Raw genomic sequence first — 25,787 nt, 5'->3', positions numbered from 1 at the left:
TCTCTTAACTTGCCTAACACATTACATTTCTTGCCACAGAGTGGCTTGAAGAAGCCAGCCCCTTTTCCTGCCCATTTGAAAACACATTTGAATAAAATAGAAAAAAAACAAGCAACGTTCTGCAGTGGAAAGAATCCCTTGGATGTGAATCTGTGTGTGGACCCTATTACTTGTTGGTAGTGACCTTGGGCATGTTTTCTAACCTCTGGCCCTCCATCTCTTTCTTTGCGGATTATAGTAATGCCCACACAGCATGGGGTTTTGTGTACATGAAATGAGGGTGTGTGCATGCGAAGCATCTAGTAATGGCATGGCTGGCACATGGAGTTCAAAACAGTAGCTCAAAACTTGTTTATAGCAAGGAATGGTGGCTCATGTCTGTAATCCTAGCACTTTGGGAAGCTGAGGCAGGAGGATTGCTTGAGGCCAGAAGTATGAGATCAGCCTGGGCAACATAGCAAGATCTCATCTCTACCAAAAAATAAGACAAAACAAAAAATAACTGGGTGTGGTAGCTAGCTAATTGGGAGGCTGAGGCAGGAGGGTTGCTTGAGCCCAGGAGCTTGAAGCTATAATACCATGAGCTATGATCACACCACTGCATGCACTCCAGCCTGGGTGACAGAACAAGACCTTGTCTCTAAAAAAAAAAAAACCAAAACCCCCAAAAACTTATTTATTCTCAGCAGCTTGCATCCTGCAAACTTCACACCTGGATTATAAATGAAAACACAACAGCTGATCTCCTATATCCTCACACATTTTGGAGGGCTTATTTTCTGCAGAATCTAATCATTGCTAATCATTTCAGTTAGTGAGTCAGCTAACACAGGTGCTCATTTGACCCCCCCCCCAATATTGGGCCCATCTTGATAGTCTGCACAGATTTTCCACACTAGTCAAATGACTGAGGCATGGAGCGAGACTTCCTCCTCCCATTCAGACTACCTCATGGTGTTTCTGCAATGCGGAGAAAGTACCTGCGGCCCTGTGGGTTTAGAGTTTTCTCGTCTTAGACCTTGGAAAAAAAAAAAGGTAGGGGAGGGGGGATTTCTAGCCTTGCTCTTAGATTCTTGTTTCCAAATCCCACAGCTCCGTTAATGGTGTATGAAAACAGAATTCTATCTGCATGATTTGAAAGGGTTTTCACATAGTCTCTCATTTACGAAAGAATAACCTTACGAAGCTGATGGCTCAGATAATTCTCTCATTTTTTTCCTGCTGGAAAATCTGAAGCCTAGAAAGGTTGTTTGTTAATGTATTTAATAATCATTTTTTGAACACTCGCTGCAAGCCAGGAGTGATCTTAAGTCCAGGGAAACAGAGAGAAAAGCCATAGCTTCTTCCCTGGCTGGTGGGGGAGGCAGAGAAGTCAACAGGAAATGTCAGTACAGGGCACTAAATGCCGAGATCACGATGATGGGTGAGTAGGGATGCACCCAACCCAGGTCTTAGGGTGCAGTCTGGCTTCTTGGAAGAGGCCTCAGTTGTGGCACTGAAGGAATTAGTCAGGAGAGGAAGCCCTGAAGGGACATACTCAGATGGGGACTGTACACCTCTCTGGTGGCAGCATCTGAATGGTAAGGGGCTTGAAGTGAGAAATCTATTAACAGTGGTTCCAGGCAAGAAATTCAGCGGCCTTAATAATCTGAGACAGGGTGTGGAGGAGAAGAGATGGCTTCCAGAGATATTGGGAGGTAGCGACATTGCCAGGTTTTAGCTGTAAGCAAACTTATATCCTAAAGCTCTGTTTAAAGTGCACAGCAACATGCTATAATGAATGCAGAGAACCATTTAGGAGCTCCCAAAGAACTCTGCTGGTGACAGCTAGCCTGACTTAGCCTTTTGACTGTTTCTCCTCTGTGCTTTCAGTGGATGTGCTTTACGTCACCTGCAGTCACTGGTACCATTGCTCCTATCCATGGAAAATGAGGCTACATTTTCTAATTGAACCAAATAGAGTGTGACTGAAGTTCATGGAAAATGAGCAACTTCATGTGCCATGAAGAGTCAAAGGCCCTTTCCAAGCCAACTCCATCGTGCCCAACATGAATTATCCCCGTATGTCTGCAGAGAGTTTGTTGTCCAAGTATCACAAAAGCAAAGGGCCTCTCGTCCTTATGAAACTAACTTCTTAAAAATACCCCAGCATTTGCCAGTTCAATAGTTTTGGACTGACTTATGGGCATTAAAACCTTTTTCTCTTAAGAGGAAAAATTCCCAGCCAGGCCGAGAAAGCTCATATCAAGTTTCAGCTTGATTCATTTCAAAACGACCATGAAAATTGGGACATTTTCTCCACACCACAATGGGTTAGTCATGGAAATTCTGCCTTAATCGCAGCTACTATGGCCACAGCCATGAAGCATGTGCTCTGTGCCTCTGAAAAGTGATGTGACAGTATTGGAGAATTTCTCCCCTTCACTGTCGGAAAGCAGAAATGCATTACAGTTCATGGTCTATGGAAAAATGCCAGGGTAACCTGAGGTTCCCTTTTCAGCAAGCAATCTGAAATTTGATACTTTTTTTTTCTGTATGGCAGTTTGGTTTGGTAGCTGTTTCCAAAAAGTGCTCTTTCCAAACTAAAACTATACAAAGTTAAACTTAGCAGAAATGTGCATTAAGCTGGGTGTAGTGGTTCACGCCTGTAATCCCAGCACTTTGGGAGGCCGAGGTGGGTGGATCACCTGAGGTCAGGAGTTTGAGACCAGCCCGGCCAACATGGTGAAACCCCGTCTCTACTAAAAATACAAAAATTAGCCAGGTGTGGTGGCGCGTGCCTGTAATCCAAGCTCCTCGGGAGGCTGAGGCAGGAGAATTGCTTGAACCCAGGAGGCAGAGGTTGCAGTGAGCCGCGATTGTATCACTGCACTGCAGACTGAGGGACAGAGCAAGACTCTGTCTCAAAAATATATATATATATTATATTATATTAATATATGATATATTAATATAATATATGATATATTAATATAATATATGATATATTAATACCATATATGATATATTAATACCACATATATGATATATTAATATCATATAAGATATATTAATACCCTATATATGATATATTAATACCCTATATATGATGATATATTAATACCCTATATATGATGATATATTTATACCCCATATATGATGATATATTTATACCCCATATATGATGATATATTTATACCCATATATGATGATATATTTATACCCCATATATGATGATATATTTATACCCCATATATGATGATATATTTATACCCCATATATGATGATATATTTATACCCTATATATGATGATATATTTATACCCTATATATGATGATATATTTATACCCTATATATGATGATATATTTATACCCTATATATGATGATATATTTATACCCTATATATGATGATATATTTATACCCTATATATGATGATATATTTATACCCTATATATGATATATTTATACCCTATATATGATATATTTATACCCTATATATGATATATTTATACCATATATATGATATATTAATATAATATATATTATATAATATATATTAATATATTATATATTATATATTATATAATATATATTAATATATTATATAATATATAATATAATATATTAATATAATATAATATATTAATATATTATATAATATATAATATATTATATAATATATTAATATAATATATAATATATTAATATAATATATATAATATTAATATAATATATATAATATATGAATATAATATATTATAATATATTAAATATATTATATATTAAAATATATGTTTAAAAAACATATTATAATATATTATATTTTAATATAATATATAATATATTTTAATATAATATATAATATATTTTAATATAATATATAATATATTTTAATATAATATATAATATATTTTAATATAATATATTATATATAATATATATTATATATGTAATATATTATATTTTAATATTATATATATAATATATATTATATATATTATATAATATATAATATATAATATATTAATATACTAGATAATATATTTTAATATAATAGATAATATTATATTTTAATATAATATATATTATTATATTTTAATGTAATATATATTATATCTTAATGTAATATATATTATATTTTGATATATATTATATTTTAATATTAAGCTGAGTAGGGATTCTGAGTAGCAGAGTTCTTTGGGAGCTCCTAAATGGTTCTCTGCATTCATTATAGCATGTTGCTGTGCACTTTAAACAGAGCTTTAGGATATAAGTTTGCTTACAGCTAAAACCTGGCAATGTCGCTACCTCCCAATATCTCTGGAAGCCATCTCTTCTCCTCCACACCCTGTCTCAGATTATTAAGGCCGCTGAATTTCTTGCCTGGAACCACTGTTAATAGATTTCTCACTTCAAGCCCCTTACCATTCAGATGCTGCCACCAGAGAGGTGTACAGTCCCCATCTGAGTATGTCCCTTCAGGGCTTCCTCTCCTGACTAATTCCTTCAGTGCCACAACTGAGGCCTCTTCCAAGAAGCCAGACTGCACCCTAAGACCTGGGTTGGGTGCATCCCTACTCACTTAATATTAAATATTAAATTAGATATTATATTTAAATATTAAATATAATATTTAATATATTATATTTTAATATATAATATATATAATATATATATGCATTAAGAGTTTAAGAGTGGCTTCCCCTGAGGTATTCGGACCTTCCTCTTACTCATGAGTGACAGAAATAGAGCAGTCTTCTCTGCCATATGTCCTGGAGACTCTTGGTAAGTGTGGCCAGGCTTCACTGTGCATAGGTCTTCTTAGTGCAAACCTCAACCAGTAAAACAGAATGGGCCATTCCGCCTTCTCTGCATCCATAGCAGAGAATGCTTCTTCAGCCTTGAAGCTACTCACATCCCGCTAGGAGCCACTTCTATAAGCTACATTCCTGGTTTTTTTCTTGAGATAGTTTGTTCATTTGTTCGCTTGTTCCTTTATTGACAGAGGAACCAGCATGTTTTCCCTAGGAACATTCTAGACTTTGAGAGCACAAGGATGAGTTCCTGCCCTCCTGGGGCTCACAGCCTAAGTGCGGGAGACAGACATCACACTTCTGGGTTGTTTTAAAAGTATAACTCATTACAGACTGCCACCTCACACATTCTGAAATCCTAAACTGCCCGGTGGACTTAATTCAGTGGGCCCAGGAGGGTCGGGGGATGGCAAAGATGGAATCCTCCCTGGAGTCCTGGCAGAAGTTTCCCGGTGTGAACTTGTCCACCCCTGCACACAAGTGGACTTACCAAGTCCATCCTAAGAGGGGCCCAAAGCTGTCCCATCCCCTCCCCTGGCTCCCTGCATTCCTCTCCCACCCCACTGTTATGCTGGGTAACATCTCGGGCCTCTTCCTGGCTCCAGCTGCAGTGTGTCTGACCTGCCACCAATCATTCGAGCCTTTGGCCACCATTTTCGTCAAGTGCTCCAGCACCTCTGTGGCCCTCCAAATCGGGCCAGCGCTCCTCAGCCCAGCATGGGAGGACCCACTGTTAGAGAGCCCAGGCAGGCTCTCTATTCACTGGGCCCTGGAACACCCTTCAGTCACTTGGTGGCCTCTCCACTCCTCCGCTTGGCCAAATCCTCACTCCCTTCCCTCCCCTCAGCCCCCAGCCTCTTCTAGAGCAGTGCTTCTCAGCTTTTGCCGCATGTTCACATCCCCTGGGGAGATTGACATCTGCTTGTGCCCAGGATGCACCCTAGATGGGGTGAGTCAGTTCCTGGGATGCAGTGGTGTTTTGTTTTTTTAAATTGTCCAGGTGATTCCTCTGTGCAGCTGAGTTGGAGAAGCAGTGTTAATTAGCCTTTCGTTGTTCTTTAGTCACTTCATCCTGTTCAGTTTTTGCTCCTGAGCTTGTTTTAGTTTCCTGGACAGAGCCATGATATAGCTTTGTCCAGCTCTGCCCCTGGTAGCTACCAGCCAAGGCCGTTGGCAGCTGCCTGTTTGCTGGAAACTTTAACAGCCCCCTCTTCCATCTCCTTCACTGGCTGCCAGTCAGCATCTGCTTCTTGCGTTTTTGTCCTCTCTCCTCTCCCCGAGCCTTCCTCTGCCCCTCGTTATGCCTCTGTCCTCCCCAACCAGCACCCCGCCCGGCCCCCAACAAACCTCCCTGTCCTGGGCCTTATTTCCTTCTTCCAGAACAGTTGGAGATCTGCACGGATAAGCTGCTAAACTCATTATGTGTAGAGTACATGCAAGGATATTTGTGCGGCGCTCTTCCAAAACCGTAAACCATAGGAGGGGGAAATGATTTGGAAACTAGCTATCCAACAAATGGGGTTGATTAATTGCAGTGCAACAACAATTAAAACATTTACAAAGAATTTTTAGAGACAGGGCATATCCGGTTAAGGGAAATAAGCAGAATGCAATATTACATATAGTATGAGCTATACTATCTACAGGAAAAGAAGCCTGGAGGAGAATATACCAAAATACTAACAGTGCTTGTCTTGATGTGGTAAGATTATAGCTGACTTTCTTTCGTTGTTACAATTTCGTGTTTTGTTTTTTAAAAATTATACGCTCATCATGTATTACATTTATCATCAGGGGAAAGTGATTTAAAAAGATGAATTGGGGGGGTTGTTCATGTCAGATGGTGGCTTTTTGCATCCATCCAAGTGTGTAATGGGGAATTTTCATTTTAGACAACATGGACTCAGTAGAGGAGAGTCCCAGGGTAGAGTCTGGAGGAGAACCTTTTAAGAAAATAAGTTTCTCCAGCCTGGGCAACATGTCAAAACCCCGTTTCTACAAAAATTAGCCAGGTATGGTGTTGCGTGCCTGTAGGGAGGCTGAGATGGAACAATCACCTGAGTCCAGGAGGTTGAGGCTACAGTGAGCCAAGATTGTGCCACTGCCCTCCAGCCTGGGAGACAGAGCAAGACCCTGTCAAAAAAAAAAAAAAAAAAAAAAAAAAAGAGGGAGGGAGGGGAAGAAAAGAAAGAAAGAAAAAATAATAATAAGGTTCTCTTAAAGGGAAGGCCCCTGAGAGGGGTCAGCTTAGTGAGCCAGGACTGGAGAAGCACATTCTAGCAGGGGGAATCTTTGCCCTCCCCTGGCCAGGGCCCTCCTGGCACCCTGCTGAGCCCAGCTAGAGAGATGGGTGTTTATGAGCCTCATTCAGATACTGGATGCTGATGGGCTCCCTCTTGGCTTCAGAGCACCACTGATGTTTTCCTTTGTGCCATCTCTGCGGATGGTTAACCTTTCATTATACCTGCCTTGCCCTGATAAGAGGAGTTATCATCAGGTGCTAGGATAATGTCACTTAATATAATCCCAGGTGTAATTTAATGGCTTCTCCTGACCAGTGACTTGTGCTTGATTTTGCATCTTCTACTAAAGAAAATAGTTTGCAGATAACACCTGCCTGTTCATTAATAGAATAAAGCTGTCATACAGCCAGATCACTTATTATAACCATCAGCAAAAGAATTATCCCCAAAATAAAGTGAGGGGAAATGCACATCATTTTTTTTAACTTCTCTGTCCTGGACCAGTATAGCTGCAGTTATGGCAGTTAGGATGTTTTTAGCTTCAAATAAAGAATATCTGATTAAAACTGGCTGAAATAACAGGCGTTTGTTAATTTCACATGGCAAGAAGTCTGGGCACTAGATCATCCCAGGGTTGCAACCCATCGGGGTTGTCAGTTAACATTTTCCATTTTTCTGCCTTGCCATCCTGTGACTAGATGGCCACATGGTCACCAGATGGCTGCCACAGCTCCAGACATCCTGTCCTTACACAGTAGCATCCCAAGCAGGAAAGAAGAGGAACAGCAGCACAAAAGGCCTTCTCACTTGCCTCTCTCTGGACAGAGAGAAAAATCTGTTTCCCACAGGCTCTCAGTATACTGCCCTATATTGCTCAGTAACTCAAATTGGACTACATAGCTGCCTCTAGACCAGTCACAAGTGCAGAGGAGCAGGACTGCCATCTCTTCTTGTCTTTTGGAATCAATGACCGGCATCCACTCGCTTGTGGCTGTTGTACCTTGTAATAACTGCCTTTTGTGTCGAGACTGCCAGAGTGTTCTGTCTACTAAAATGGACTTGGATTTGTGGAAAAAAGAGGATTCTTCCTCTAATCCTCTTTCTGTAGCTTTTTAAAGATTTATGGATATAGCTGTAGAAGGGAAAAAGAAAAATCCTGTTTCTCTCTCTTCCATGCAATAGCTTGTTAAACTAAGAAGGACATGATTATTCCATTCAGTTTGAATCCTGTTTATTGAATGACCAAAGGACGTAAACAGCCTTTGTAAAAGATGAAGTGTAATCCAGACAGAAAGTATTATTATTGAGGAAGAGAGGTGCTTATGACATATCATAAGAGTCTTTGCTCCTATTTTGGCTCTTAAAACTGTTTTACTTTTGTTTTAGACTTAGAAGGTTTTGACTCCGTGGTATCATCTACTGAGAAACTCAGTCATCCGACCACAAGCAGACCAAAAGCTACAGGGAGGCGGCCTCCGTCCCAGTCCCTCACATCTGTAAGTGTCTCCTCAAACTGTATGTCCCCTTACTTCTCTACAGCGGAAAAGCAGGACAGATTAGAAACTCTAGCTAAGCCGATTTGTGGACACCCTGGGAGAGGGAGGCCATGAGATACACTGCCAACCAAAAGTGATTTCAGTCTTCTTTACTTGAGCGGCATTTCTTTCTATCTGTTCTTTGTGTTTCTGCCAGCAAGGTAGGTGCTCCGTATTCCCACTTTCCTTTTCTTTCCTTCCAGACTGATTCTTATTTGAACCTGAAATGAAATGGGTAAGAAAAAAAATCACGTTTTATGGGTGGGGAGAGGAGAATGAGGCTGGTTTGGTGTGTAAACAAAACAAAACTTTACTAAATAAAGATCTGCTCCTATATAGCGCCAGGCAGCAGCCGAACCTTTCTCTCTCAAATCCCCGTTGCCTGTGCCCCTCCACAGAATACCACACAGACCTTCAGGAGATTGTTTTCAAACATATGAGGCACCTGGTGATGAAGGAGAGACTGATTGGAACACTCAGGATAACCCATAGAAGATTTTTGTTTGGGTCGTTTTGAATGACTTTTTATTGCAAACCTATTACACGTTTATTGTACCAAATTTGAACTACAAAATGTGTAAAGAAGAAAGTTATCTGTAATCCTGCTCCCCAGTGCAAAGAACCGTTAACTTTTTGTTATACAGCCTTAGCTTTTTTAAAAAAAATTATTTGTATATATAAAATTATTTCTTCACAAATAGGATTACGTAGTACGCATCGTTGTGAAACTTGCTTTTCTCCTCTTCTGTTGTGTGCCTTTCTCCCCAGTCATGACACATTCTTCCCTGATATCACATTTCATGGCTGCCCATTTTTCTAACCTATGAGTATGTGAGCGTTTAGCCAATGTATTGTTATTGGGCATTTATGTTGTTTCCAGTTCCTCATTATAAACAACACTCAAATGAATGCCACTGCAGAAAAATCTTGATGCTGCTCTAAAATTATTGACTTGGGTAAAAATTTTCTGGAAGTGGGTCAAAGGGAAATGTATGCTTTGCTTTTGCCACAGGTTGTTCTGTCCCCTCCAAGCTCACCTTCCACAAGTTGTGTTTGTGTATAAGTTCGATCTCTCTCTCTCTCTCTCTCTCTCTCTCTCTCTATTTATTTCCATATAGCACATTGCCTTGTTCCAGTGAGTCTAAGTCCTTATAACCTCTACCCAGATAAACCAAGGAATTAACCTTTTGCAGGTTTCCCAGGACACTTCCTATTTTCATGTCATCACTGATCCCACCTAAGGTGTCATCATTTAGAAGAAAAAGAATGTCACTTCCTTGGAACCTCTTCTCTCATATCTAGAGTATGGAAGTATGGTTTGAGTCATCCTATTTTTCCTCTTAGTATGAAAAACCTAACTGCATTGACAACTTTTTGGGTGAAACACTTTTAAAAGTAGCTGACTTTTTTATTGTTATACAGACTTCTCTGTCAACACCACCTTCTTTCCCTTCTCCCTCTCACCTCTTCACACCCCACCCCAACACCCCTCTTATACCCACGACCTGTTTAGTTGGTTCTTAGTATCTCTATATTTTGTTTTTCAATCCTACCTCCTCCATCTTCTCTGTAAATCCTTGATCATTTTTGTCTTCCTTCCAAATTCTTCCCAACTTTTCAAGGTCTAGAGAGCCTTGTGACTTCCAGAATTACAGAAAGGTTTAAATTACCATCTCTTGTCCCACCTTTGGTCCATACATCCCATGCCTGAGAGTTCGTATGTATTTGGGGGATGTGGTGAGGACATATCATCTTCACTGCCTTCGGACTACACAGTTGTTCATTCATTCAACAACTCTTTATAGACATCTATCCCCTATGGGCTCGGCACTGTGCCAGGTACCAAAGATACAACTGGAATGAAAAGCACATGGTCACTGCCTGCAGGAAGCTTACGGCACAATGACTCGAAGTTTGGCATTTTATATGAAGTGATTTCATTTGCAGACTTAAAACAAAAGGATATATTTGTGCTTTAAAGTATAAATATTATATTCTCTTCATTCCCATTCATCCCTACTTGGATGTGTACATTGAATTCCTATTTACTCTCCTTCAGTTAGCACCTGTGGATTTTTCATAGGCAAGTGGAGGCTTAGTGGATATGGGCGTATTCCTCAAAGGTCACTGGGGGAAATGATGGAGGAAATGCACCAGTCATGATTCCCCAGCCTGGGGCCTCTGACCCTAGCTGAAGTTCTTTATGTTTATAGGACTCAAAGAGCAAGCTTTGATTGGCAGCTCATGAACCCTAGGTTGTAATGGAGGGAACTGGCTTTTTGAATAAAATCTCAAAATGAAAGGATTCAGGCATGGTATGGTGGCTAAGCAGTTAAGCCTAGATTAATAAGAAGGCTTGGTGGTGGGGGAAACGTTATTCTAGGTAATTGGATTTTCAGATTAAATGAAGGTTAACAAATAAAACCTGTTAAATTGAAAAATTTGCTTAAAAATTCCCTAAAATGCATTAGGTTTCTGCCTTAAGTAAACAGAAGAAAACATACTATATTTTTGGGTGTAATTTTTCTATAATGACGCCAAGTGGTGACTTTAAATGGGACTGTTTTTCTACCACCAGGGTAGAAAGCATAGAGATGAAGCTGAAGATGAGCTTGCTGAAAGAGATCTGTGGAAGATTCTTCATTATAAAGGATTCCTTGCTATAGGAACTCTTATTTTAATTTGCTTTGTTCCAAAATAGGGAAATTCTAGCCCAGTGATCATCTGTGACCAAGTGAATTCCAGTGAATTGGTCCAGAATTTTTTTTTTTTTTCCAGACAGGGTCCCCACTCTTTTGTCCAGGCTGGAGTGCAGTGGTGCAATGTCAATGGCTCACTGCACCCTCGACCTCCAGGGCTCAAGTGATCCTTCCACCTCAGCCTCCCGAGTAGCTGGGACTCCAGGTGCACACCACCATGCCTGGCTAATTTTTGTATTTTTCGTAGAGATGGAGTTTCACCATGTTGCCCAGGCTGGTCCCAAATTCCTGGGCTCAAGAGATCCTCCCGCCTCATAATCCCCGTGTTGGGATTACGGTCATGAGCCACTGCATCTGGCCTCATCTGGCTTTTTTATCTTTATAGTGATCTTCACAGTGAGGCAGAAAGAACAGGGGTGTCGTCCTATATTTTACCAAAAGATGCTGCCATTCTGTAAATATACTATAGCAATACAGACTCCAAAATGAATGTTGGCTGTCAGCAATAATGAGGGCAGAGATTTAGCAGCAGGTACGAAAGGAGATATGAGCTTGTTGCACTAGCGAGCAGGGCTGTGCTCTCAAGCTGAGGAAACACTGGTCACTGGACCACAAGCCTGGTGAGCCCTTATCCCTGGAAATGGTTTTCTCTCAGACACATCCTTTAGGGCACTTCCGTATGCAGCAGATTTAGTGATCATGGAAAAGGTCAAGGAAAAGGAAGAGGAGGGAATGGAGGAGAGGCAGATTAGAGCAGCCTCTTGTTGACCTGTGTGTTCTTCCCTGGTAGACTGTCAGCCCTGTGAGGGCAGGCATCCTGTGCGGCATGTCACTAAGTCTGCAGTACAAGCTCACTGCTTGGCACATGGTAGCAAATGTTTAGAGGAAGGAGCAGGAAAGGATGGACGATGGATGCTTGCAAGGATGAAGTGATTGATGGACATCAGTGGCAAGATCCCTGGTTTAGGAAACCTTGCTTCTTAGTCGCAGTTCTGCCACTAATCAGCTATGTGACTTGAGCGCGTGGATAACAGCACACTTTTTTGCCTCACAGGGTTATCGTGAGAAGACAAAATAGCAGTGTCAAGTGCTTTGGAAAGCATACAGCATTATATTAACGAAAGTAGTGTCAGCTAAGGTGTAATTCTGACAAAAGCATTTTCTTTTGGCTTTATCAGTCATCCCTTTCAAGCCCTGATATCTTCGACTCCCCATGTCCCGAAGAGGATAAGGAGGAACACATTTCACTTGCGCACAGAGGAGTGGATGCGTCAAAGAAAACTTCCAAGACTGTTACCATATCCCAAGTGAGTCACCAGCCATGGCGAGGGTGTCCCTGTCATTTCATGCATGTGCTAATGATGGGTTATAAACCAAACAAAGATACACAAACAGTGCAGGTGTTTGTCATTCTTCAGTGACAGCGATTCTGTTACTCATCAAAATCCCCAAGGCATGTTGCAGTCTCCGAAACTAGGCAGAATCCCTGAGATACAAGTTCAGTTGTTTATTTCCCATGTTGTTCTCTTGTGGTTTGATCTCCTCTTCATACCATCACACACACATTCACAAATACCTTCACACACTACCACCATCACCACAACCAGAACAATTTAAAAAGCCTTGAGGCATCTAGAGAGAAGACATTAAATATATTAAATGCTGTGCCCTCTGCCCACAGATCTTGTCTTTTATGTTCAAAGCTCGTCACAAATTATAGTTGGAAGATCATAAATATAAATAACTAATGTGGTCTCTTAAAGAAAATTGATTTGGAGTCACATTCTATGATAAATTTATAGTCTAAAAACACTTTAATTTTATTCCATGCCCAGAGAATAGTACAGATACTTTATTAGTTTATGAGAAACAAGGAAGACATTTAACTTTTAGCTACTGCATGTAACTTTTGAGGAGCATCTTGTGCAAATTTTCTTCCTGTGAATACGAACCAAGATTTTAAAATTCCATTTTCTCCCACTAAGAAAACCAAGTCAATTGGAATTATTTTCTCTGAATATTAGCAACTTCTTTCTGTCTAAAAGCAGAAAACTATAGTCACTTGAAGCAGGAATAGCACAAAGAAATCAAAGGTTACCGTGGAATTTTCCTTCTCCATAGATTTAAGAATTTACATGTATAGATTTTCTGAAAAATCTGATACAGTAAGCAAAACGTGATCCTATACAACAGATCAGTTGTAATTATTCAAAAACCGAAGCATTCTTTCTTTATAAAAGGATTCCATCTTCAGAAATTGCATTTAGACCCGTTTTTTCTGGTGACCGTAGGTATAGTTTCATTTGACATCCCTGGGGTGTCTCTACAGTGACATCTACTGGTGGACAGTGGGTTTTCGTGGTTCTGATTTACACAGTTGTATCCCATTAGCCTATTTCACTTCCCCGGAGTTGTCATGTTGTGCTCTTCAGTGCTTCTAGAAATTCCACTTGAACTAATTTGATCAGGGAGGGCGGTGGCCTATACTCTGTGAGGGCTTTAAAATTGCTCAGTAGCCGAAATGGGCCGGGAGAGCGTGTCATATAGGAAATGCCAAGAGAAGCATTGATTCAAGAAGTGTCTGGAAGTCAGTCAGTGCAAAGGCATTGGTGGGTCACAGGAGTATGGGAGGTCCGCAAGGATGCAGGATGGGCAACAGGAAAAGGCAAAAGCCCAGGAATAGGTGACAAGCAAAGGAGAGGACAGGAGAGTGCGAATCTTCAGACTCAGGCAGCCACAGTCGCAGTGCTGGACTTGAGGGATCCAGTTGATAGGGAATTGATCCCCTGTTCTGCCAGTTATTACCTATGAGTCTTGGGGAACTACTCAGCCACTTCTCTAAGCCTCAGTTTTCTGCTTGGTAAAATGCTTGTGCCAACCGATCGTTGCTCAAATTGTCTAGCCGGTGTCCGGCATGTGCTCATTGCTCCAGAAATGTCAGTTCCTCTTCCCTCTTACTCTGACTCCTACTAATGATAATGCACAGGCTGGCGGAGCGCTATTCCTGGCAGCAGAGAGCACTTTTCCTCAATGGTAACTTGGCAGAAAAAAGGCGAGCAGAGAGGCTGGGAATGATGGCCCATCTGCTTTTGGCTTTCTCTGCCCAGTCTCTCCCTCTAGCACAGCCTGAATCCAGACTCTGCCTCCTCGCCATGCCAGCCAAGCCCCTTTTGGCTCCTGCGCTGGGGTAGCCTGCTGGGTACCTGCTGCTGGAGGGAGTCTCACGGCCGCGTTGCCAAGCTTCACCACCAGCCTCTACTTCTGCCCTGCTGCTCATCGCCCCCGCCTCCCAACATCCTGTCCCACTCTTTTCCCTCCTCGCCACCTGCCTCCCAGCTCCCTTGTTGGTGCCTTCTCCCCCAGGGGCCTACTGGGCACCCCTCTTCTCTCTCGCCCATGACTGTCCTTCTTCCTCGGCCCTCCTGGCCTCCTCAGGACACTTCTCCATCAGGCCTCCCCCGCCAGTCTCCTCCATCTTCAGCCTGGCCCTTCGCTGGCTCTTTCTCTCAGCGTATCGTGCAGCTTAGGGTCTCCCCAGTCCCGGAAAGTGAACAGAGCCCTTCCCTGATCCCACCTCCCCCTGAAGCTTCCGCATGAGCATGCTCCCTCTCTCCCGTCTTCCTGCCTTAACCAAGTTTCTGGAAAGAGAGTCCTAAACTTGCAGGCCACACCTTCACCTCCCATCCAGGTGCTCATCTGCCAGGAGCAGCTTTCTGTCTCCCTGGCTCCACCAAGTGGACTCCACCCAGTTTTCCTCTCAGCACCCTTCACCCACGCATGCAACCACTTCGTTCCTTCTGGACTCTCCTCCAGGCCTGTCTTCTGCTTCATCCCCTCTTCCTCCCCTCTTTCCCAGTCACTAAGGGCTCCTAAAATCCAATGTGTCAAAAACGGAAATCATTACCTGATTCTCCAATCTGCTGTTTCTCCCATGAAAGGTACAATCTCGATGCCTGGTGTGTGCACCACACCCGTGGTCCCTGATCTGTCCTTCCTCCTCCACCCTCTGCATCCTGTCCAGGACCACATCTCCCTGCTCACAAGGCGTCTGTTCCATGAGGGCAGGGTCTCCATCCTCCTGGCCCACTCCTGCCCCCAGCACTGGGAACAATGCCTGGTGCTCTATGTCGGCTGTGCTTGCCTTTGCCACATCACTCAAAGTTGTCTTGTGTCTATCCTCCTAGCCACTGCCTGGGTCCAACCCTGACCGCTTCTAGCTTACGTTGTGTAAGACTCTCCCAGCAGTTCTCTCCAGCTCCACATCTGCCAACCCTTCAGCCTTTCTGCAGCCAGCATGGTCCTCAGCACCGTGTGCCCTCCTCTCACCCTTTCGCCTAGCAGCTTGTACTTCCCAGCCTTAGCTCTGCCCCCAAGGCCCTCTCTTGCCCCCTTTGACGGTCTAGCAGTACTTCCCACCAATGCATTTTGCTCTGCGGTCTCTAGACCTTTGCCTGGCGTGTTCCCTCCCGCTGCAGCTTCTTTCTCTAAGCGCCCCTCCTTCCCTCTGGCTACTTCTTGGTCCTCCTCCAAGACGGGACTGTCAGCACCTGCTTGCGATGCCTGCCCGTCTGGATGGCTGGCCCCTTTTCTGTGTTTCTGGGGCTCTGTATGCTCACCTCCCTCTGTGCAGTCGTCCCCCCATCTCAGTGCGTTGGTCTGTCTGTCTGTCTGCGCCCCACTGGGTTCTGAGCTCCCTGGAGACCAGGAGAATGCCTATTAAGGCATGTCTTGTTCACTTCAGAGTTTGTGGTGCCTGGCAAGTAGTTGGGCATCTCAATGTGTATATTGAACCAGTCGGAAACTCTCTGTCCAGAAAGAAGGTCACATTTAAAATACATAGAAGGCAGCATGTGAGTAAGGGGGAAATGCCTGTACCAAGCAGGCCCTTGGTGGCTTGTGGATGAAGGAACAAGTGAATGGAGTGTGTGGAGAGAGGCGGGGACAGTGGTGTTAACGGAGAGTTTGACTAACCAGGACAAAGACGCAGCACACAAATCCCCGGCCCTGAACCCTCCCTGCCTTCCCTCGTCACAGGTGTCTGACAACAAAGCATCCCTGCCGCCCAAGCCAGGGACCATGGCAGCAGGTGGCGGTGGGCCAGCCCCTCTGTCCTCAGCGGCGCCCTCCCCCCTGTCATCCTCTTTGGGAACAGCTGGACACAGAGCCAACTCCCCGTCTCTGTTCAGCACGGAAGGAAAACCAAAGATGGAGCCTGCGGCCAGCAGCCAGGCGACCGTGGAGGAGCTAAGGACACAGGTCCGCGAGCTGAGGAGCATCATCGAGACCATGAAGGACCAGCAGAAGTGAGTGCCTGGGGACTCTTGGGGGCCATCACCCAGGTTGCTCTCTGCCAGGCCAGCACCTAGTTCTGAAAGCATGGATCCCAGCCTGCCTTGGAGGGCGGGCCTGGTCTCCCCGGTGATGGTGGCAGCAATGGTGGGAGTGCGTGTAGACCCCGAGAGTCTTAATTTATACCTAAATTTTGCTGCATGTTTTTGCTGGACTTACTGTGTGCAGGAAGGGCACGGGCTGGCCATGGGGCATAGAGGGATGAGTCCATTGCAGGGACTGATGCTCTCAGCAGGCTGCTAAGAAGAAAAGCATTTAAATCCCCCATAAAATACAGTATGTACATGAACCACTTCTTAAATAAGCTCAACAGCTAGCTTTTCCTCTTGCAACAGAAAAATGGCAATTTCTTCACTTAGCTGCCAGATGAAGCAGTTGGCCTGCATTGAGGTACAAGTAATGTATGAAGAAGATGTAGGGAATCTTGAAGCCCAAGATTTTACACTCAGTAAGATGTTCTCACCATGAGACTGCAGTGGGTGGGGCGGGGCAGTGGGGGTCTTTCTTCCTGCATGGCTGCACACACACTCTCGCCACATCTCTAATCCTCAAGGAGCACTTTGTTGAGGAGAAAGGCCTGGACACAAAAATAAGTATCATACATCATTATCATCCAGGATGTGGTTTGCAATGACAAAGCCCATAGGAGGATTAGAAGTAGAAAATGGGCATGGTGGCTCATGCCTGTAATCTCAGCACTTTGGGAGGCCAAGGCAGGTGAATCACCTGAGGTCAGGAGTTTGAGACTAGCCTGGCCAACATGGCGAATCCCTGTCTCTACTAAAAATACAAAAAAATTAGTTGGGCGTGGTGGCTTGCACCTGTAATCCCAGCCACTTGGGAGGCTGAGGCAGGAGAATTGCTTGAACCCAGGAGGAGGAGGTTGCAGTGAGCCAAGATTGCGCCACTGCACTCCAGCATGGGTGACAGAGCGAGACTCCGTCTAAAAAAAAAAAAAAAGTAGGGAGGCACTGCTCTGAGTAAACTGAGGCTCGAGGAGTTTAGGGATCAGTTAGCTGTTTCTTGAGAGAATCAAGGGAGGCACCTCAAAGAGTTATTTCCCGGGTAGGATTTTGAACGATGATTTAGGATTGCCAAGAGCACACTACTCCAGCAGCGAAAACATCATGTTGATTCCTGGCCACACGGGGCAGCCTGGTGAGGTCAACACATCCCCAGGTGACTGGCCTCCTTGGATTGGAGGTGCCTGGGGTGGTGACAGGAGATGCAGCCAGAGACTTACAGCGATGAAGCCCTCTGCCAGTCTGGGGTCAGCAGAAGCCCTGTCACCTGCCTCCCTCTACTTGGCTTGAGGGCCCTAATGTGTTTTGTGGTCACTTTGGGGGGATAACTGGGTTAAGCAAACTTAAGTTCTTTTCTGAAGGGCTCTTCAGAGCCTTCGCTTTGCATTGGGAGGATGGAGAGGATAGCATATGCAAGGTGTCCCACACCTGCTTAATCACAGAACCTTTTTTTTCCAGAGCATCCTAGGATGAGGGTTCCATGGAATTCGCTTTGAGTAATGTGGCTCTAAGCGGGTTCTGTTCCACTCAGGCTGGGAGGGAATTGAAGCCTCTTGGACTTACCCCAGCCTGGAAGAGATCCATCAGATTAATATACAAGACTGACAGATGGTACTTGAGAAGGAATCCTGGGGCCAGCCAGGCTACCTCTAACCCCTTAAAGTCCCCAGCTCCTATCTGGCTCTGGAGGTTACTCATTTGGGTACCCAAAGGCCCCATCCACGTCCAGGTGACCTGTGTCCCTTTCCTAGACAGGACATCCCAGAGGCCCCAGGATACCCCAGAGCATTGGTTATTGCCTTCTGAACAGGACCATCATGGCATCAGACTGGCTTGAATTCAGGGCTTTAGCTGTTTGGACCCTCTGAGAGGTGCCTGCAACATCTGAAATGCCCTGTGCTTCCGGGCTGCCACACCATGTTTCTCCCCCACTGTGAAGCCTGCAAATAGTTGGTGGGAATTGTCTTTCCCCGGCCAACATCTCTTGAGTCAACACCCCACAGTGGCCTCTCTTCCAAAGCCTGCCTTTTGCTGCCTACGTCAGTCTGGCCTTCGTGCCCAGGGTCAGTGGGTCCCTACTAGTCTCTTGTATTAGTTCTTCATGTCAGTTTCCTGTTAGCCTTCAACTCAAGTCCACACCAGCTCTCCTTATCCCCAAATAAGCTGGTTCTCACCTCCCTGCTTTTCTCTGGCTTTTCTCTGTCAATTCCCCTGTGTTTCTTCCTCCTCATAGACTTACGCTCATTTTCATTTCACTAGTTCAAGACTTAGTGACTTTCTTTGGACTGCTTTCCCCAATTAACTCCCCACAGCTGGACTGCTTGAGGCTTTGCCTGCCAGTCTCCTGGGGTTGGAGCATTTGCTTGGAGTCTCACCTTCTTCCTTCCTAATCCCTAAGTAGTACCCAATGAGATATGGGTGCATGATGTGTGCTTAAATAAATACAATAATGAATCACAACTGGTTCATATTCGTTGTGATATAAACCCAGTATGTTGACAGCAGAGCTGGGACACTGCCCCAGAGAATAGGGACCATCATCGTGCTCATCCGAAGTGAGAAAATGCAATATAACTTCCACCTTATTTTACTGTGGTGTCTCAGGCATCTTTGTTTCTTGATTTTCCAATCCAGTCTGTAAAAATATGCATGTAAAATGGAGGGTTGGATACCTGAAAATGGAGGACAGCTCTCTGCCCAGTGTTTGGATGGTTGCAGTGTCCTAAGTATAGAGCCCTAACTTTGTGGGATGGTTAGTGCTGTGCACTTCATTATTTTTCATGTTGGAAAGGGCATTAGGCCGTGGATCCTAAGTCATGCCAGTTTCTCTAAGACATGATTGCCATACCGTTACTCCAATTATTTTACCCCCAAGTTTTTGGGACTTACTGTGTAGGATTTTGTGAGAATCCATGAAAACATACCAGTAACCTTTCAGCAATTAAAAACCCTATTGAAAATAAAGGAAATAGGCCAGGTGCGGTGGCTTATGCCTGTAATCCTAGCACTTTGGGAGGCTGAGGTGGGCTGATCACCTGAGGTGAGGGGTTCGGGACCAGCCTGGCCAACATGGTGAAACCCCGTCTCTACTAAAAATACAAAAATTAGCCAGGCATGGTGGTGTGTGCCTGTAATCCCAGCTCCTCGGGAGGCTGAGGCAGGAGAATCGCTTGAACCCAGGAGGCAGAGGTTGCCGTGAGCCGAGATCACCCCACTGAACTCCAGCCTGGGCAACAGAGTGAGACTCCATCTCAAAAAATAATAATAATAAAAATAAATAAATAAATAAATAAATAAAATAAAGGAAATATATATGGAGTGGTAAAAACATCTGCAATAAAAATTACAAGAAGAGCCAGGCTTAGTGGTTCATGTCTGTAATCCTAGCACTTTGGGAGGCCAAGGCAGGAGGATTGCTAGAGCCCAGGAGTTCAAGACCAGCCTGGGCAACATAGACCCCCATCTCTACAAAAATAATTTTAAAAATTGGCCTGGCATGGTAGTGTGCGCTTGTAGTCCTAGCTACTCAGGAGGCTGAGGCAGGAGGATCGCTTGAGTTTGGGAGGTTGAGGCTGCAGTGACCTGTGATCGTGCCACTGCACTTCAGCCTGAACAATAGAGCAAGCCCTTGTCTCAAAAAAAAAAAATTATAATAAGTACATTTAAAGCCCAGTGATTTTGTAATAAAGGAATGGTTATGGGGAAGATGACAGAATATGAACCTGTCATATTCTGACAGGTTACGTGAAGTCTAGTAATTGGGCAAGTCAGGCCACCACGCTGGGCCTCAGTTTCCCCATCTTATCCTTTTGAGAGAAGTTTGGACTAAGGGATTTCAAAGATCACTTCCGCACCCACCAGTTGCTGGCTACATATTTTAGGGGCCCCAGAATAATGGTGAGCCTTACTGTCTGAAACAAATTTTAAGCAGTAACAAAGCAAAGAAAATAGTGATGTTTTGTCCACAGTTTCTTTGTAAAAAAGGATCAGATGGATTTTGTAATGATAATAAGAGATTTCTGATCTCTGATGAAGGAAGTCTGGGATTTTGGTTAATTTCATTGCCATTTGCTTTTCAGACGAGAGATTAAACAGTTATTGTCTGAGTTGGATGAAGAGAAGAAAATCCGGCTTCGGTTGCAGGTGCGTCCCTTTGGGTTCTGCTGCCCGTGAGTCCTAGGCTCAGTGGGGCAGGACATTGTCAGGGCTTTTATTTCAAAAATAAATGATTGTCACCTCTCTGCAGATCTGGATACATTTCCTGTGACCATCTTCTTAGAATCGTATGGGCTTACTACATATCGTTTCCCCAGGAAGTCTTGGGGAAGGGAAACATTAGGAAATGTGCCCCAAATTGGGTTTCTCATTTGGAATTTATCTTTTTTTTTTTTTTCTTTTTGAGATGGAGTCTCGCTCTGTGACCCAGGCTGGAGTGCAATGGCGCCATCTTGGCTCCCTGCAACCTCCGCCTCCCGGGTTCAAGCAATTCTCCTGCCTCAGACTCCCGATTAGCTGGGACTACAGGCATGTGCCACCACACCTGGCTAATTTTTTGTATTTTTAGTAGAGACGGGGTTTCACTGTGTTAGCCAGGGTGGTCTCGATCTCCTGACCTCAGGTGATCCGCCTGCCTCAGCCTCCCAAAGTGTTGGGATTACAGGTGTGAGCCACCGCACCCAGCCTGGAATTTATCTTAAACATCTCTGTGAAAAGCCCCTCTCCCACCTCCATTTCCAAGAGGCCTCATTATATGTGGTCACTATGGCTCCAGGGGCCACAGCTGTCCACGTTCGGGGGCATTTGCTCTTGATTTCTCAGTGATGGCCATTTCTGTCCTGCCAGGGTGTTAGAGCTCTGTCCCCTGTAGCCTCTGATTCAACACTGCTGTTACCAAATGGCAGAGAATGCGTGGGAGTTCTGATTGACCGAAGGTAGACTTTTAGCTTTCATCCAGTTGGCACCCTTGTGGTGATGGGGACCCATGCTGCTTAACAAAGGATAGGTAGCTGCTTGCCATCATTTTGGGGGTGCTGACAGACACCCCCTTGAGCCAACCACAGCTGCCTTCCAACACTGCCAGATGGCCCAGCCTGTTAGGACCGCCTGCTCTACCCTCTGGCTAAGAAACTTGAATTATTGCTGCTTTTGACAAACTTTGCAGCCTGGCAGCCTGAGAATCAAAATGTGCACCATTTCCTAGTGCCTCGTGTCTGTGTACCTGTTCTGTGTTGATGTCACTTCTGGCATTGCTGTTGATTGTCTATTCAGATGTCATGTCACCTTTAAAATTGTCAGATTGATTGTTTTCTTTCAGTCGACCAGGTTGATAATCTTTCAGCTTCTATAAAACCAGCCAGTTCATTATGACTTTGTTCCATTCTTATTTTTCTCTTTCTAGATGGAAGTGAACGACATAAAGAAAGCTCTACAATCAAAATGAATACTTGATCAATGAAATGTCACATTATTCATCCTGAGTCCGAGACTCAAATTTTCTGCCCCAGCCAAAATAATCTTGTGCCAAAAGATTAAAGGTTTGCCTCAAAATGTCCCTGTTTGAAAGATTAGCACAAAAGTCTTGATAGCACAACACAAATTCCATCCAAGAGGAGAATCTTCCCCAGGGTTTAGTCCTGGGGCTGGCACTCGTTGTGACTTACACAGAGCAAAATTGTGCTAAAGGCTTTTCTACTCTGAGATCTCAATGCGAAATGAAAACTCAGGCAGTTTAGTCCATAGTGGTACTATTTTGATGATATTTTCCATTAATAAAATGTAATTTCAGATTATTCGTTTACAAGCTTTATAATTTTATGATTTTTTAATCGTGTTTTGTCACAGACTTCCCTAGTGTTTGTACTACACGTAGTCAGAAGCGAGTGTCCTTTTCTTTTGCTTCAGGCTAAGAGCTGCCTCGCTCTTTGTCCCCCCATTAGGATTCTATTACATATGCAATTGTAGGTTCAACCTGTCCCTTTCCCTGCCAGCAAACCCCACCACCCTAAGAGAAATTTTAGCTTATATATGATGGTATATTTACAAAAAGAGAAAGAGAAAGTCTGGTATTTGCAATGATCTGTGCCTTCTTTTTACCACCCTCTTGATTGGAGCTTTTGTGATGCAGCTACCATGATTCAAAAAAATTAAAAATTAAAAAAAAAAATCTGCCACTTATCCAAGTCCACTAGAGGCCACTGTCTTCAAAGCTTCTCTCACCCTAGCCAAAGGTCCTAAGAGGAGACAGCTGTGAAGTTGGGAGTGCTCTGTGGTACCAGCTGTGACTTTTCTATTTCTCCTAGTTTTAGGTTGTTCATGAAACTAGAAATGTCATCCTGCTTGATTTTTCATCAGCCAAGTTAAACCCCTGCTTTCTGTCCTTTGCACCTTTTGCGTGAACAGAATATGCATTATTAAAGCAAAAATAAATAAAAGTAAAATACAAATGAAAACAAGGGAGGGAAAGTTGTATTATTTCCTGCACTGGGTTACCCGTGTGTGTTATCGTTTAAACTGTATTCACATAATGTCATTTGCCTTGCTCACTTGTAACCCCTTCCTCAGGTCCAAGAGAATGGGAGGAGGGTCATGTTGAAGTGTAGCCATTGGAACTTTCTTGCATTTATGGAGTTGCTTTTTCTTTCCCAGGGAAACTGATGTTTGCCTGTCCGCTTTATCTTTGTAGTATATGAACAGTTCAGCCTTAGACTATGTAACTGTTTTCTCATCCTTAGCTGAAAATGAGGGGCCTACTGTATTGCGAGACTGTTCAGGGGTAGGGGTGGAGGGGGTGGTCCCTTAATGGCCCCTGAAGATGTTGGATGTGTTTCTCAAAAGCTGCTTTGTCTATTTCCTGAGTTTAATAGTGAAACTACTAAACATTAATAGATTTGCACAGCCACAAAGAATGAGAGTTGATAATACTGAAGAAGTGATGCAAAAACAAAAAATCACATTATTGATCATTGATAGTATTACAAATAAATGTCTCTTCCTCCCTCCCTCCTCCTGCCTTCCTCTTAACCTATGTGCTCATCCTTGCTACTTGAGGCTGTTATTTCCCTCCGAGTATTTAAGGAGCCCAAACACCTTGGTCTTCCTGGGTGGGGGCATAATTAAGGGAAGGGAGTGTATAAGGAAGGAAACCTGATACCCTCCATTCCCATCCCTGGATATATTGCCTTTTCAGCAGCCTCGGGTTCAGTGTGCTTGGGGTCAGGAGTGACAGGTTCCCAAGAGCAGTGTAAAATATCCATGTACCCCTTGACAGTTATAAGCATTTCTGCGTTAAACTTGAAGATTCCAGAGATTCCCCACGACCTAATGATCTAAGAATGCAGATTGGATTCTTTGATGTTCAAATTTCTCATCTACTTATGAAAATCCCTAATTATATAGTTTTATATAATGTGTATACAGAGTAGGATTGTTGATGAAATTGAGCGGTTGGAACACCCTCATGGAGCACTGGCAACATGGAATGTAGAGAGCTGATGTCTTCCCCCTCATAGACGCCATTGGCTTCCTTTGTATAAGGAGAGGGAGAAGTGATTCTGGAAGGAGAAGTTGGTATGTCTAGCTTCATTGCTGCCCCTCGGGCTACCCAGCAAGAGGATTCTGCGTCAAGGAACTGGAGGAGCCGCTACCCAAACTGCCACCATCTTTACTCTTTACAAAATGGACCCATCGAGAATGTTGAAAAGCTTGGAAGTATCACTTTTGAAAAAAAAAAAAAAATTATTTTGCATTCAGCGTGGACTCGACCAGGCATCTATGGAGATTATTTTTTTGCTTCATTTTATAAAGTTGTATTTAGAAAAGTCTTAAGTATTGTGCTTTGTAAAGAAGATGATTAAAATGAAATTTTGTGAGAATAGTTTTGTTCAAAGTTGTCATGGTCCAAGAGGAATGATTTTTTTTTTTTTTTTTGGAATACCATTTTTCTCCACTTTATACAGTTAGATTTCTCTTATAGAAATATCTTTAGAAGACATGGAATATAGTGCCTCTCCCCCATCTTTCCCAAGTGAACAGAAATAATCTGTGAAATCTGTGCCTGTGAATTCTATTTTTTAAATTGTTCAGTTTTATACTCATATCTAATCAGAAAATGCCAGTTAGGTATAAATTCTTTTTTAGTGTAAAAAATTTTAAGTCATCATTATTCAAATAACTGTGTAAAGCCACTTTTTTTTTTTTTTTTTTTTTTTTTTTTGGAGACAGACTCTCACTCTGTCACCCAGGCTGGAGTGTGATGTTGCGATCTCTGCTCACTGCAACCTCCGCCTCCTGGGCTCGAGTGATTCTCCTGCCTCAGCCTCCCCAGTAGCTGGGATTACAGGTGCCCGCCACCGCGCCTAACTAATTTTTGTATTTTTAGGAGAGACGAGGTTTCGCCATGTTGGCAAGGCTGGTCTCGAACTCCTGACCTCAGGTGATCTGCCCACCTCGGCCTCCCAAAGTGCTGGGATTACAGGCATGAGCCACCGCACCTGGCCAAGCCACTTTTATTCACACACAGTCCTCTAGGTGGCACACTCAAGTACATAATTTGTTTTCTTCCATAAGGACATCCTGTATGTATCCTCACACGTGTCTTTGCTTATTAGTGGCAGGGTTTTCTTTCCTTTCATAACCCGCTCCTTGATGGGAAAACTGCAGGATGTATAATTTATTGCTCAAATTCGCCACGGTCTGTATAAAAATAATCCCCAGGTCCCACAAAGGCCTTTGTATTGTAACGCGAGGTCATCCTGGTCTCCTTTTTGTGGTATGAGATTAGGTTTTAGTCCTCTAGTTATTTTAGCACAAATTAACATCGAGATGTTTTGGCACCAAGGGGGCTTGGTGAAAGCTTCCCTCTTTGATTTTGTACAAACGAGAACCATAACAAAGCACCCATGCGTGGGTGACCGGCATTCAGCGTGACTGATTGTGGCATCCGACAGAGGGAAGCCTTGGCACTTAGGACCCAGGGAAGAAGATGCTGTGCCCAAAATTAGCACGAGTGAAGGCGCACAATGGCCAAGCCAGAAATAAATATCAGTGGTGTAAGGACAGGCAGGGACCAGGTCTCTTAAGGGGATGAACTTTTCCTGTCACTCCTAGTCCTATTCCTAGGGTCACCAAGGCTTGGTTCCCAACAT

The 25,787-nt window shown here is 43.6% G+C and overlaps 1 protein-coding gene across 1 annotated transcript; it reads left to right on the top strand.

Moving 5' to 3' along the window:
- The first annotated feature begins 7,755 nt into the window (after positions 1-7,755).
- On the top strand, positions 7,756-22,180 carry LOC129528733 (SH3 domain-containing kinase-binding protein 1-like). The gene is made up of 6 exons (XM_055370716.2): positions 7,756-7,915; positions 8,425-8,534; positions 12,451-12,579; positions 16,307-16,575; positions 20,724-20,787; positions 22,043-22,180. The coding sequence occupies exons 1-6, from the start codon at positions 7,756-7,758 to the stop codon at positions 22,082-22,084; spliced, it is 774 nt and encodes a 257-aa protein (XP_055226691.1). The 3' UTR covers positions 22,085-22,180.
- Positions 22,181-25,787: the final 3,607 nt, after the last annotated feature.

Source organism: Gorilla gorilla, chromosome 9 (assembly GCF_029281585.2).
Source record: "Gorilla gorilla gorilla isolate KB3781 chromosome 9, NHGRI_mGorGor1-v2.1_pri, whole genome shotgun sequence".
NCBI lineage: Eukaryota > Metazoa > Chordata > Mammalia > Primates > Hominidae > Gorilla > Gorilla gorilla.
The sequence above is the reverse complement of the archived record's forward strand: the minus strand, read 5'-3'. Positions and strand labels throughout refer to the sequence as shown.

What these genes read in the sequence shown, in the direction of transcription:
- LOC129528733 (XM_055370716.2), top strand. Translation starts at nt 7,756, where the DNA reads ATGGCTGCCACAGCTCCAGACATCCTGTCCTTACACAGTAGCATCCCA. An exon ending in ATACTGCCCTATATTGCTCA is followed by an intron (nt 7,916 to 8,424) that starts GTAACTCAAATT and finishes CTTTTGTTTTAG; the next exon opens with ACTTAGAAGGTTTTGACTCC. An exon ending in AAATCCGGCTTCGGTTGCAG is followed by an intron (nt 20,788 to 22,042) that starts GTGCGTCCCTTT and finishes TTCTCTTTCTAG; the next exon opens with ATGGAAGTGAACGACATAAA.